The 14704-nt window shown below is 38.0% G+C and overlaps 1 protein-coding gene across 1 annotated transcript; it reads right to left on the bottom strand.

Moving 5' to 3' along the window:
• Positions 1–3468: 3468 nt before the first annotated feature.
• LOC139430054 (uncharacterized) lies at positions 3469–4985 on the bottom strand. The gene is made up of 2 exons (XM_071196650.1): positions 4586–4985; positions 3469–4503 (listed from the first exon to the last, which is right to left on the bottom strand). The coding sequence occupies exons 1-2, from the start codon at positions 4924–4926 to the stop codon at positions 3684–3686; spliced, it is 1161 nt and encodes a 386-aa protein (XP_071052751.1). The 5' UTR covers positions 4927–4985; the 3' UTR covers positions 3469–3683.
• Between the last annotated feature and the right edge of the window lie 9719 nt (positions 4986–14704).

The following is a 14704-nucleotide window of genomic DNA, read 5'->3' as shown; positions in this document are numbered from 1 at the left end:
GTCAGGAAAAGGGAAATCAAAAGGCAAGTGTTTTAACCGCACTTAAAACTATATTAAGAAAATAACAAAAAAAAAGAATTAATATGAACAAAAATGAATCTTAAAACTATCTACGTTATATTTGACCCGACGTTACTTAAAAAAAGAGATATTTCTGAACCTAACCCCGACAGCTAATTCTCGTTGACAGATAGGTGATAACGGAAAGTGGCAAACAGACTTACTCAGGACTTGTATTTCGATTCGGTGGCACGTCGATGGATCGCAAAATCCTCAGTGGAAACATAATTACCGACACGACACGGATGCCCGAAGTGCAAAGAATGTTCACAATTGAAACTAAGTCACAGTTCTCGATATGCGACGAAACTTAGAGTTGGCGTTAAAGCGAATTCTAAGTTGCTGTTTAACGGAGTACTGACGACGTTTCGATTCAAAAATCTCTTAGGTTATCGTTGTGATTATGATTTGATTCTGATTGTAATTGTAATTGTCATTTTTGAAAATGGTCTTACAAGCTCTTAAGTAACCTCGGGTGTTGGAGGGGTGCAAAAACCTCCTTGAGGCGTTCCTATTGCCTGGATGTCCCCGACCGACATCCAAAATACGTGGCGAATGTTTTACAATAATTTTCTGAACCAATGAGAGAATTTGGGGAAGGGAACAATTTTTGACCACGGGGCCAGAAGATAATATCCGCCACTAGCTAATCCCAAAAATCATCACGTAATTCCCAAACTGTGGGACCCATCAAACTTTACGTTGTCTACCGTCTATTTTATTTTTAACGACTTCTTCGTTATCTATGTTTCCTCATAAAATTTCGTAGACATAATTTTTTCCAAAATTTATCACGACGTCTGGTCTCCATCCCGGATGTCGGTCGTAAACGCGAGACGTGATTTTTGGTGTCTACAAGAATAAAGTTGCACGCCAGGAATATACAGGGTGAGTTATTTTCCATGTTTAGTATGGAGATCTCGAAAACTAGCGGAGATAGAGAGACGATTAATTAGGGAAAGAATTGCAGTTTTATGAACTCAATTAAAGAGCTTTTTGTTTTTTGTATGAAATGTATGGCTAACTAGATATCTCGAAAAAACCGTTTTTTTTTGTTATATCGTTTGATACCTATGGATCCGCTATTATTGATTTTAGGAAAAATATGTAAAAGAAAAATTTGTGGGGTATTACATGTTTAATAAAGCAGTCTAACTGATTTTTTTATTTAATCAATAATTTTTGAGTTATGACAAACTTGTAATTTTTCTAATGGAAACCATAGTTGGTCATGACTTTATAAAAAAGGCCTTTTCTCTACGATTCTAATGATATACCACTTGACATGAATATTTTTATTAATAAATAAATTACAGCCATTTAGTCTTTTAATTTGCAAACTGTTCAGGTAGTATGCTATGGAAACAATTAATAGATACGTTTGTAAACGTAAGTTTCTATGATTTCGTACCGCTAGCTTATTAAGTGGTGGTGCTCCATCGTGTTGAAACCATTTAAGCAAATGACGTGTCTGCAGGAGCAATTCATCCAACATATTATTGAACTCGTTCTGTAGAAAGTGACGATAACGATCTCCGTTTAACGTATCATAAAAAATGTACGGACCAAGAATTCTTGAACAAATGACACCGCACCAAACATTAAATCCAAACTTAACTTGAGGTCTCCTCTCTTGAACATGGTGCGGATTTTCCTGCATCGAGAAATGTTGATTATGTCTATTAAACATGCCGCAGTTTGTAAATCGTGTTTCATCTGTCCACAAAACTTTAATCTAAGTTATGATCAACTTCACACATGTTAATAAACCACGTAGAATATTCAACACGCTTATTGTAGTCATCTGGGGATAGTGTTTGTGAAACCGAATAAAATCTATGCTTTTTTAGTTCTCTTATGACAGTATATTGTGACAAGCCTGCTTCAGATGCAACTTGTGTTGAAACCGCTGTATCTTGATGGATTCGTGCTAATACATTTACTTCTGTGTTCCATTTTTAGTTGGTTTACAGAAAGATCCATACCCGCCCAAATTATCAGTCTCTTCAAGGTAGGTAGAGAAGGCTGGCAATGATCAAAATATTGTTCAAAATACTGTTCTGCAACGTGTATTGCATTTTTATAGCATAAAATGTAACACTCAATGATATCACGCTTTTATTGATTAGAAAAATTCATATTGATTATAATTTACAAAACCTCAATCAACGTTAATCAGAAACTAAACTAAACATACGTTTGCCCAGAGACAAGAAAGGATAGAGATGGCCAACTCTACCTTATTCAATTGTACCCTGCGTACAACGCCATCCGATGTCATCGCAGAGTACTAAAAAAAACCAATTTCGACTAGGACAATAGTGTAAAACTGGGCTAACTTTAACCGCCAAATTTGAAAATAACACCATTAATTAATATTGCTTTGAATAAAGGATATAAATATATTTTAAATGAAAGACGTAATTACAACCTAATAATTTATTGTTAGGTTACACAGATTTAGGTTTTACCTAAACAACATAATTATAATAATAACTAATGTTAATATAAGTACGAAGCTTTGAACGAAGGTTTTCGAAAGGTCGGGGTGAATTGAACTAAAATTAGAACTAAAGTTAGAACTAACACTAGAAACTTTCGGGGTTGTCGTGCGTCTTTTAAGAGAAGGTTCCACGTTTCGGATGCCATGTTGCAACCTTCTTCAGAAACTGGTACGAGGACACTTCGAACCAGTTTTTGAAGGTTGCTGAAGGTTGCAACATGGCATCCGAAACGTCAAACCTTTTCTTAAAAGACACACGGCAAAACCCGTAAGTTCTTAGTGTTAGTTTTAGTTCTAATTTTAGTTCAACTAATATTAACACTTTCGCGGACAGAACTATATATGCAGTCAATTGGTCCGTTTACGGGTGTACTATCGAAATCACAGTTTACGCGAAAGTGTTAATTAAGGTATTCTTTTCTTAATTTTAATTTTTTTTAAATATGATTGATATGCATGTTAAATGGTCTAAATTTACGTATCGCGAATCTTTGCCACTTAAAATATTGTTAATTATTTTAACATAATAAAATAGTAAAATATTGACAAATATTGAAATAAAATCTTTGATATGGTGTTAATGTGCGTCACAAAATATATCTGAGTACGCATTTTTGCCACGTAACAAATACTCAGATATGTTTTGCTTGACACCATGTAAGTGTATTATTGTAGGTAGTAATGTAAATGCCTTTTGGGTGAAATGTGCAAAGATGTGTGTGAATTTTGTGTTTGGTTGTATAGCTCTCCCAAGCAATCATTGTCCCTGGGGAATTTAACATGTCCCTGCAGGTACATTCAGAGGCAAAAGTATATGGGCAGTAAATTAGATTTCTTTTTTTGCGTTTGATACAATGAATATAAATTAAGTTTTCATTTGCATCATATAATTGAAAAAAACATAGGAAAAATAAAGTTTGGTATAATCACCATTTCAATAGTTTCGGTTCAATAAGTAAACATTAAAAATTAATGGCATAAAATTTATTTATTTCTAATCCAAACGTTTCTTTATTTCTAATCCAAGCTTTCGGAATAAGTCGATTATTATTCCGTAAACCTGTATTGTAAAAATATTTATTTTCTTTCTAAGTAAATTTTATTATTATTATTTAAAGCATTAACATTCATCATCCGTTGATGATGAATAGATAGAATCTTCTCTAGAAGAATCTCTATTGACGGTGAATGTCATTTTCTCAAGTACATCATCCAAGAGGCCGTCTTGTTCCCAGAACTCCTCCCTTATCTTTCGTGCATTATCGCAATACTTCTGCCAGTAGTTTGGCGTAATTTCAGCGACAGCTTCTTGTATAAAGGCTTCGATATTAGCATTTTTTTGATCAACATTTCTCATCGCCACTTTATGCTTCATTATACTCCACACATTTTCAATTGGATTTAATTCGCAATGGTATGGTGGCAATCGCACAACAGTATGACCATGCTCTTTCAACAATTCATCAACATAATAGGTTTTTGTATGTTGCTTAGCCTTAACCAATTCAAGCAACTCCGCTTTCCTCATTTCCGACGTTATGGGAATTCGTTGCATTTGTAGCCATTTAATAATTGAGTCCTTACGAGTGGCTTGTGTAGGTGGTTTATTTATTTGAGCACTGTGGTATGAGGCATTATCCATTACAATTAATCCATTTGGAGGTAAGTTGGGGATTAACTTGGTTTCTAACCACTGCATAAAGTTTTTATGATTCATGTCATCATGATAATCACTTGATTTACTCTGAGATTTAAACGTGAGTAATGCATTTGGAACGAAGCCATATTCACCACCTGCATGTACAATAATGTAATGTTGTCCACTTCTGTTCTGTTTGTAAACGCCTAATTCGGTTTCACTTTGCCAGCATTTTGAAACCCCATATGACGGATGAATGTACGTTTCATCTATGTACGTGACCGTTTTTGGATTTATGGCTCTGAAAATCGAAAAAGGTATTAAAAACGTTAAGAGAAAAACGAACCAAATTTACAAAGCAGTTTAAAAAAGCCATCATTTACCTATCATTATCCCTCATAATTCGAAGATATTGGGATCTCCATGTTACTGTACCACTTCGCTCCATTAAAAGTTTTCTTTTATCGGAACATGTTTTGAAAGTAAATCCAATTTCATGTAAATGTTTCCGCAATGTCTCTCGCTGTCCTGCATAATTAATTTTCTCTTGCATCTTTACTAATAATGTATTAACAGTTGGTACTTGATGATCAATTACATAACTTTTATGTACCGTCCTTCGTAAAATATCCTTATCCATATCATCCAAGTGAATTTTGTTGACGGCAGGTGTGGTATGTTTCTTTTTGGGGCTAACCAACGGTGCAGCGCCCACAACTTTCATTTCCCTGCGAATGTTTTTTATAAGGCCAATTGATACTCCAGTAGCAGCAGCTGCGAGTTCCGTAGCTTTATTTAATGGATATGACCATGATCCACTGCTCTTCTGTGTGTCAAAGAACTTAATAACATTTTTAATCACATTTCTTGCTTGTGACTGGATAAGTTTCCTCAATCTTCAATGTTGTTAATTGAATTAACCTTACATTCACTATTGACTTACGTAAATTACGTTAATTGCGAAGAAGTTGATGCAGTAGGAGGGATATCCATAGCGTAGTTCTAAAAAGAACTGATTTTTCTCAAAAAAATCGTGAAATATAAAGAAAATGGAAAAGGCGGATGTCAAGCAAAAAACGAGGTTATGTAGCTAGCCGTCAGATGAAACAAACAACTTTTAATTCAGAGTGTACTTTTTTGAATTCTGAACGTTGATTGGCCGAAATATTTTCGTCCGAGTTTAGTTCGCATATTTTCCGGGAACAATGATTGCTTGGGAGAGCTGTATCAACTTTACGTGACATTATGCCAAAATCGTAACAATTATGGATATCGCACGCGCACGTCACAAACAAATGCACAATACCTTTACAATCACTACTTCACAGTACAACTAAAATCCTTCTCCGACCGTATCGCTTCGATTACTCGACTCAACTGACTCACGTTGCGGCGACGCACTCCTTTTATATCGATAAGGAACGTTCTAGTCTAGACTCGAAGCGCGTGGAAGATTCTATTGTTCTCAACAAAATTAATAGGGTCTCTCTCGCTTACCTAGCCACGCGCTGCCTTTGAAATTACTTATAAATGTAGTGTGCACATTTTAAAACTTCCGTAGAGGAATCGAGTGAAGTCTAAAAGCTCTAAAAAACAGGATTCTTCTTTCTATGACACATTGCGATCGCGGGCCTTATTGATACGACCCGGAGGCCGGATGCAGCCCGCGGGCCATATCTTTGACATGACTGGTCTAAAACATTTAAATATATACACGTAGTGTAGTCGGGTGAGTGGTGGCATAAAGCTCAAATTTGCCTCGACTAAAAGATGAAAAATATATATGAAATAAATTAATAAATAAGTATATAAATAATGTATAGATAAAATGATGTCCACAACTAAGTACTAATATTAAAATCTAAACACAAAGTTTAAAATTAAAATAATAAATAAGTGTAAAGAATTTTTTAAATTCTTTACTCGTAAAATTGCAAAAATAAATGCTTAAAAGTGTTGTATATAGGACAAAACAAACAAATAAATAAATAATTGATTACGCCACGACATGCCCAAACAAAGATGTTAGCTAGCGGGATCGTTCAAAAAGATGTTAATACGGACATTGGCATTCAGACTGAGAATCCTATCGTCGTTTCCTCCAAACTGCTCCGTTAAAATGCCACCAAGTTTTCAGCCCTCCCAAAATGGTCGAGCTTACGAAATGGTCGGCATCGCGGACTATCAGACCAAGTTTGGACACTATAGGTGGAGCGACCATAATGGGGCTGGCGTCTGGCTTCCAGTGAATTTGATGGTATACCGCACGTGGTCAACAAGTTGCCCCGTAATTGAACTGCCTCCTTCGCCGACCAGTGCATATGGGGAGTATACACCCAGTGTCCACTCGCAGCTGTGCTCGATCCTTGGAGCAGCGCATTGTCGGAGTAGGACGAATCCAACTCCTGACCCCAATGGCTGTCCACATCGGTCTTTGTCGGGTGATACCTGACAGCAGATGCAGCATTTTGTGTCTAAAAGACACTACCGGGCCTTGTTTAAGTATAATAGAGACTATCGCATTGGTGGTCGACGCGAGCTTGTCCAGCTCTGCCAACGGCCTTTATTGTTTTACCCTCCACGCGAGGGTTTTGTAATGAGTGCGTGATTCTCGGAAGGTAGTAGAACCTCAAAATATTGAGTTTTTGGTGCGGTTTTAAAGGCGCTGATTCCACTCTACTCAGGCTTTCAATAATCTTGTTGATCTTAATAACATTACTGCTGTCATAGGAATAGTGGACGCCGAGGTACTTAAAGCAATCACTACGAGAAATTTGTTTTACCCCTACGCCCGTCACGTAATATAGAGATCTGGCTACCGGGTACAGTTTCTGTTTGTGTGGGACCACGTTCATCGAGAGGGACGTGCATTTGTTCGAGTTTATTTGCAGCCCTCGTTTATCGAAGAACGACATGCACTTGCGCAGTAATTCGTGCATAGCCGACGTCGTCGGAGCAAGGAGCACGAGATCATCAGCGTATGCCATGCAGCACCTTCTGATCGCCGATACTCAACCCCGCGTCCGCCGGCAATTGGTCCATCAATTTATCCAATACAAAGCTAAATAAAAGACGGAAAATCTTCGGCCCTGCTTTACTCCCCTCTTGATAAAAATGCTTTCCGTCCTGTCTTTCCCTACCTCGATAACCGTACTAGCGGCCTTAAAATTTCCCTGAACGTAGCGCACGAAACGCGGATCTATTCCGAAGCGCCGAAGCTCTCGGACCACGTTTGGTTTATGGTATCAACTGCTTTTCGCAAGTCCAGGGTGATAACATGGTAGGATGCGGATTTTTGTCGACAGGAGCGGATTATCGTGTTTAGGATGAAATTGTTGGCTAACAGACATCAACTGACTGGAACCCTTTCTGGTTGGGGTTTATCTCTATCTCTCTTACAGAACTTTGCGACATACCCCAGGTCTCCGCACTTCATGCATTTGGACACAACTATGAAGTCTTTTGCTGTCACGGAGTCATAGTCCACGTACGTTTTGTATTGGGACAATATTAATTGTCTAATTTTGCCAGATATTTCCGCTACGAGGTGGACTGTATCCTTTCCTGTTGGGCCGGTTTTGAATTTAAAGTAGAAATCACTTTTCAATTCTTCCTCGCTGATTTTATCATAGAGGTTCTGTTCGTAAATCATTTGCTTTACCATGTCTCTGCTGATTGCCTATTTGGTATCGTAAAAGATAATCAATGGTTTTCTTGGTTTTTTGCACGGTAGTAGTATAGAAACGCCGATTCTAGATAGGAAGTTGCTCCTCCTCTCCTCCGTGACGTCATCAACCCAATGTAAAAGGATAGGGAAGGGTACCAACCTAAGGCGGATGAGAAAAAAAAAGGTTGGTATTGGAAAAGTAACCAGATCTGGTGACTTTTAAAAAAAGTAACGCGCCACCTAGTGGCTGGTAGTGGAACTAAACCACTACCAACCAGGTAGACTGCTACTTTTTTAAAAAGTCACCAGATCTAGCTACCAACCTATTTTTCCCCCAAGCCTTTGGTTGACACCCCTCCCCCCTATCCTTTTACATTGGGCGGATGACGTCACGGAGGAGCGGAGGAGCAACAACTTCCTGTCTAGAATCGGCGTTTCTGAAAGATGGCGCGTTGAACGCATAAAGGCGCGCCTCACAACTCTTGAATGCGCGTGTGCAGGAACTTGGGAATATTCCGGAAAATAATAATAACACAATTTAATTTCCCCCCCCAATCAACCCAATAAAAGTATTAATAAACATTACATAATAAATAGTTACAAAAAAATAATAAAAACCTTAATGTTATGATACTTTTTTTACAAATTCAATTATATGAGCGGACTTGGGTTTACCACCATCCTTTATTATTATACACGATACATTGATCTTGTAACTCCAAAAAATTTCTTGATCGGTAGGTAAAAAAGAAACGTTGAGAAGCAAGCCCGCTTCTAACTCCACCACAACGGAAGGTGACGACCATGCGCAGCTCGTAAGACGTTTTCCATGAACAATAAATAGGGTAAAAGGGGTAAATCCAACTCAACTTCGAATAAATTTATATCTTTGGTTTAAACTCACAAAGACTGAAAAAAAAACACAGAGACGACTACGAGACATTGCGCGCGGTTTACGTTTGACGGATAAATCCAACTAAACTTCGAATAAATTTTTTCATTTGTTTAAACTCACGGTCATATATTTATTATTTCCCTTAGCGTGACGATGACCGCAAAACGAGATGCCCCCGCGAATTCCCTTTTTAATGAAGTGTACGTGATCTATATCTGTTAAAAGTTCGAGTTTGATCTGCGTAAACTTAAGCATAGCATCCCAAGATAAACCTGGCGCTGTATAATAATGGGCAGGGTCTAACCCATAAGTACTAAAACAAACCTCTCGAAACTTTTCAAAGATGTCTGCAAGTAAAAGTACAACGGTCTTTAGATATAGATCAGAATACTCGCGTAAATTTTGACACCCGAATGTACGCCTAACGGTTTGCGCATGATTGTATTCATCTTCACTTATACCATCGAAGCTAAGCTTATTCATAAAAGCATCTTTAGAGGGTAATGATGTTTCACCCAATCTATCAATAGAATCAATATACTGATAAGGAAAAATACCCTTTCTTGTTAACAATTTTAACTGTTCGTGACGTATGAAAAATTTTTTAACGTTATACGTTATACGGATAAAGTCATCCTCCACAAGATTGCTGGCGAGCGAATCGAGAGAGGATGCCATGAACCTAAATTAATCTACAAAGCACATTTTCATGTAGACGTTTTCAAAATCATCTTTGTGCTGTTTTTTAACGCGATCACCTAAAACGTTTTTACTAAAGCTAATGTATTTTTCCTTGTTGTTGGGTAAAACATCGATACCACCCTCCGAATCGATATCAGCTAATTCCTTTACGAATAAGTGTGAATCATAACCGCAAAAATTGTGAAGAAATATCGGAATGAAATTAGGGAATTTGAAATTAAGGTTACACGTTGAATGTGCGGCACCTCTAAATCTGCCGGTAATATGACAATGGTCGTGAACCTTATTCTGATTAAAACCATCAAACGGTGACTTACAAATATGGCATAACGAAGCCGAATTAAATTTCAATTCCTCCTCAGCGGTTAGAGGTAGCATTGGTTTAATACATTTTAAATATTCGTTGTAAATAAATTTAACGTCCTCGATTAATTTTGAAACAAAAACTTTACCACAATCGAGGCCCGTATACGTTTCGAATTTATAATATTTAACATCGGATGTTGAAACGATATAATAAGCAAAGCTATACGGCATGTGTATATCTACCGCTTCGGTAAAAGATGTTGAAGTACTAGGTTCGCAAAACTCTACCGGCTTTAAAATCGATTCAAAATCCGCATATATAACAAAGGGGACGTTTTGAGTATTTTTATAATTATTAAATTGTAAAGTATTTTCAGGCGTATACGAATCTAGAAAGTTTGGCCTTGAGCGCACATTTTTCGATGGTAAAATGGTTTTAATATGATTACAATCATGCAGTTGATGATCGTTTAACAACTTTTGTGTGGAAAAGCGTGTTAAACAACCATCGCAAAGGTGTACAGAATGACCGTGGTTGTATACTTGTTTAGAAATCAAACGTGATAGATTTACAATTAAAACGTAATGTCCGTGTCCATTTTCATATAAATAAAGTAAATTTATATGGGTATCCCGTCGATTTTTTGTAAAATAAATTGGTCCTTCCACCGCGTATTCGTTGGATGATTTAACTAGTTCATAAATTTATACTTAAATTATTTAATTGTTCAATTTTAGGAATGTCTTTTAAATGCAAGGGAAAGTTTATATCTTTTAAATTTAATACGGTTGAAAAGTGCGGGTACGATGATGTTAAGTTTCTATTAAACAAGCGTTGTCATCGTAGTTTTTGATGTTGATGCACGCTTTCTTGGTAGCGATTGATTCAGGAAGCGGGATGTATGACGAGCCGGGTATAGGTTGGAGTTTGTTGATGTTTAGAAGAAGGTATGAAATAGAGAAGAAGGCCCAACCGGACCCCCTCTCCTGAAACTCTTCAGCTTGATGGTTAATACTTGCCACCATCTCATCATAAGTTTCATTAAAATCGGCGAATTGTGTAATTACTTCGAATTTGGTATTAAAATTCTTTTCGGACGCGGTAACGGTCTCATCTCCATTTTCATTAATTGTTGTTTTAATAAAAATGGATAAAAGCTCGAGTTGCACCTTCACCGAGCCAGTTCAGGTTCATGTAAGATGTGATAATATTTCCGACAGTATTTCGGGAACGCGCAAGATATGTGGCGATATCATCATCATCATCACGATCTCCGGATATTTTATAAGACGCAACTCGATCTTTGTAACAAGTTGCAATCTTCTCAACACCTTTCTCAACCTCTATCGTATGATTCATCCTGAGATGTGACTCCAAAGCCATATGATTTGTGAAAGAAATTCCACACAAATCGCATAGCTTTGATCTATTATCACCCGATAGCGGTTGAGGAAGATGTTTAGAAGGTTGCAAAATTGACCTTACCGCCGACGCAGATGATGTAGATGGTGGTACATCGATGGTGGGTTTCGCTTTCGAACAATTTGCCATTGCTGGAGGTGGAGCTTGACGCTGAGGACCAACTTCTAAACCATTATCACCCGATAGCGGCTGAGGAAGACGTTTAGAAGGTTGCAAAATTGACCTCACCGCCGATGATGTAGATGGTGGTACATCGATGGGTTTCGCGTTCGAATAATTTGCCATTGCTGGAGGTGGCGCTTGACGCTGAGGACCAACTTCTAAACCATGCACTAATCTTTTATGTCTTTGAAAATTGTCGAATCTCGAAAAAGATTTATCGCATAAAGAACACTCGTTCTTAACGTTATTAGTATGCGAAAGTCGCGTGTGCCGATCGAGGTTCCTTTTGGCAGTGAACGACTTTTGACACTTATCGCACGCGAACATCTTTAAAGAGATTTGAAATTGAGAGTGTCAAATATAAACTTTAACGAGAGCAACCGCTTATTAAAACTGTTGATGTTGCGAGTACCACAGATGACTGTGAAGTAAAAAGTTTCTAGAAATAATAGGTATTAATGGGGCCCTATCGGTTTCCGATTTTTAAAAAAGCCCTTTCAATCAAAATGGCGGCCGTTCGCAAAAAACTCATTTTCTCATGCTTTTTTTGGGCTTCAACTTAAATAAAAATATATTTACAATAATTTTTTTGAAAAAAACGCTCAGTCAGGGCCCCCCAAATTTAATTAGCTTTAATTTGAGAGGTGAAACTTTGCAATCGGTGCATTCCTCGAAGCTCTAGAGCGTACCGCGCGTCGAAAAACATTGTTTCGAGAAAAACGCATTTAAAGTTTTATATAGTAAAAAATTGTAAAAATGTAGTAAAAAGTTAGTTTTTGACAACTTACTCTAATCAGCTATTCCAGCACCATACAGAATTCCTTCTTCTTCTTCGAAGAGCGCGTTACTTTCAATCTCCAAGGTCATTTTTTCAGTTCTTGCTCGTTTTGCGTGTTCCGACAATTTTTGCTCCCCTGCCGTGATGCGTTTGTCGTCCGTTTTCTCGGCGAAGCTCCTGCTGTAGTTACCAATAACGATTCCCAGTGTATTCATCGTTCTCAAAATTGATGAGCAGCCTTCATTGAAGATACCAGCAGCTATATATGCTGATATTTGAATCGTTTGTACACCGCAATGAGTGTGTTTAGGAGAAAGTTTCCAAATGATGGCGTTAAAACTTTCATTATCATTTTGTGTGTTTCCGCCGGTGCACCTTTGTAATAAGTCGTCACTCGAAAGAGCCTCATACACCGGTCGAATGGCTTTTTGGACAGATTCTTGAAGGGCAGGTTCATGGTGGAAATCGTTGAGTCCCGTAGCTTCGGCGACACGCCACTTACACCAGCTGTTTCCTCCTCGCGGGCAGTTCTCGTGCTTCGGTTCGTCGTCTGTGGAGCATTTATGATGGAAAGTTGCCCATACAGCCTTTTTCATTTCCTCGGCTGAATCGGGGTGTCTTCGGATGGCAAGACCGTAATACAAAGTTAAATTTTTGATTAGTTTATCTGTTAACTTCCCAGAACCTTTGCCTCCGATTCCTTTACTTCTTTTTTTAACTTCGCGCAGCCGAGAACCCATGCGCTTTTGAACATGCCCTATACACTCTTTTTTTTTCACTGTAAGGTCATCGTACGGATCGCATTGTAGGAGAGCTTTGAATGTTTTGGTGTCTCCATCACCAATGTATGTCTCGTATTTCACGCCGAGTTCATTTGAACGACAAAACATTTCTTTCATCGAATCTACCTCCATCTTGCCAGCACTTCCAGTGTGATTTATGCAGCAATTTTCTTCATGACTTTCGAGCCACGTATCGTACTCCACAGTTCCTTTTTTTGAGGCCCAGTTGCTGCAACTTTGGCAAAATGAAGATTTTACCACAAAATCTATAATTTTATGAGTGTATTTGCCGATCAAAGTTGTAACCCCGAATAGTGAAGAAAACCCACGTTTCTTCCATGAACCGTCTCCAGAAACACTCAGATGTGTTTTTACATTTCGTGCCTTGACGTTCAACTCCTTTTCTTCATCAACTGCTTTTCGTTGAACCATTTCAAACGTGCTCTTTGATGCCCCCAGTAGATTCTCTATGAAAGTGTAATATGCACTTTTGCCAAAACCGGTAGATAATTCCATAAGCGAACAAAACGTGTTTATCGAATGCATCCCAAGTCCCAAAAGGCGCATAACAAACATCAGTCGGCGATTTATTTCGTACGAAGTATTCACTGACGGACTCGAGGGAACGCGGCGTTTATTTTTGCATGAGCACGTCAAAAGTAAATTGAAGCCGAGTCCACGTTTGCACGTTTGGGTAAATATTACATCCCCGTCACATTCTTTACATTTTAAGCATTGCGATAAAAAGTTAAACACTGTTAAAAAGTCGATAATAACGTTAGTATGGCCAACATCGATTTCGATATCATCGTAACTCGCGTTCTTCAATTTCTTAGCGGATGTGCTGACAAATTCTTTGTCATTTTCCATTTCCTCTGGATCATAACTGACTTTCTTTTTCCGCGGCCGAGCAGGATGCGCTCTTCCCGGTAAACATTTTCGCGTGTTCGGCATTTTCCGGCACGTCGTCGCACGAGTAATACTACGTTTTAAAAGAAACGGTTGCACACAACTAGTAAACTCGCCTATCAGGAATGTTGTTATGAAATCAACTTGTGTCACATTGACGTTTGAACTTTTGTTATTCAAAAAATACGCACTACTTAGATTGACACTTTGTACCGAACGCAAGCAGCGAATTTATTTCGCACTAGCAAAATGAGACCCCGTCTATCTCGAGAACTACATCATATGTCAAAATATCCTTACTCCCACGTATTCTCAACAACATAAAGATGACAACTAAGCAAAAAAAAATTTTCGATTTTTTCTTCGATTTGGACGGGAACCTCCCCTTAAACCTAAACGATATTGTCTTTCGGTATCCAACTGTTATGGGATGAATCGAATCCTAACCACTTAACGAACACTTGACTCTTTCTTCTCTTTAACACTTTTTCAACAAGATACACATCAGGTTGTTTGGATCTTTTCGTTTTTTAGTTCGAATTCATAAAAAGCTCCTTTAATAGTTTGTCCATTTATATCTTCTAATAAATAAGAAATTGGATTAGTAATTTGTGTTTTAACTATTTTAAATAACTCAGTGGTCCAGTTGGGTAAATATCCCTTATCGAAGACATGCTTATGCTTGCTAATGCGAACTACATCTCCAACATTAAAGTTTCCCTTACCGGCAATTTTAACACTATGCCGTCCGGCGACACCACAGTGGTGTCGCGCGAGAAATATCACTCAACGGCCGGCGGCACCACATTGGTGTCGCCCGCTTACGTATGGATCTACTATCCGTGCAAAAAGTCAAGGCCCCTCACTTTAGAGATCGA

The sequence above is a fragment of the Onthophagus taurus genome, chromosome 6 (assembly GCF_036711975.1).
Source record: "Onthophagus taurus isolate NC chromosome 6, IU_Otau_3.0, whole genome shotgun sequence".
Classification (NCBI taxonomy): Eukaryota; Metazoa; Arthropoda; class Insecta; order Coleoptera; family Scarabaeidae; genus Onthophagus; species Onthophagus taurus.
Note: the sequence above shows the minus strand (reverse complement) of the source record. Positions and strands in the feature narration are given on the sequence as shown.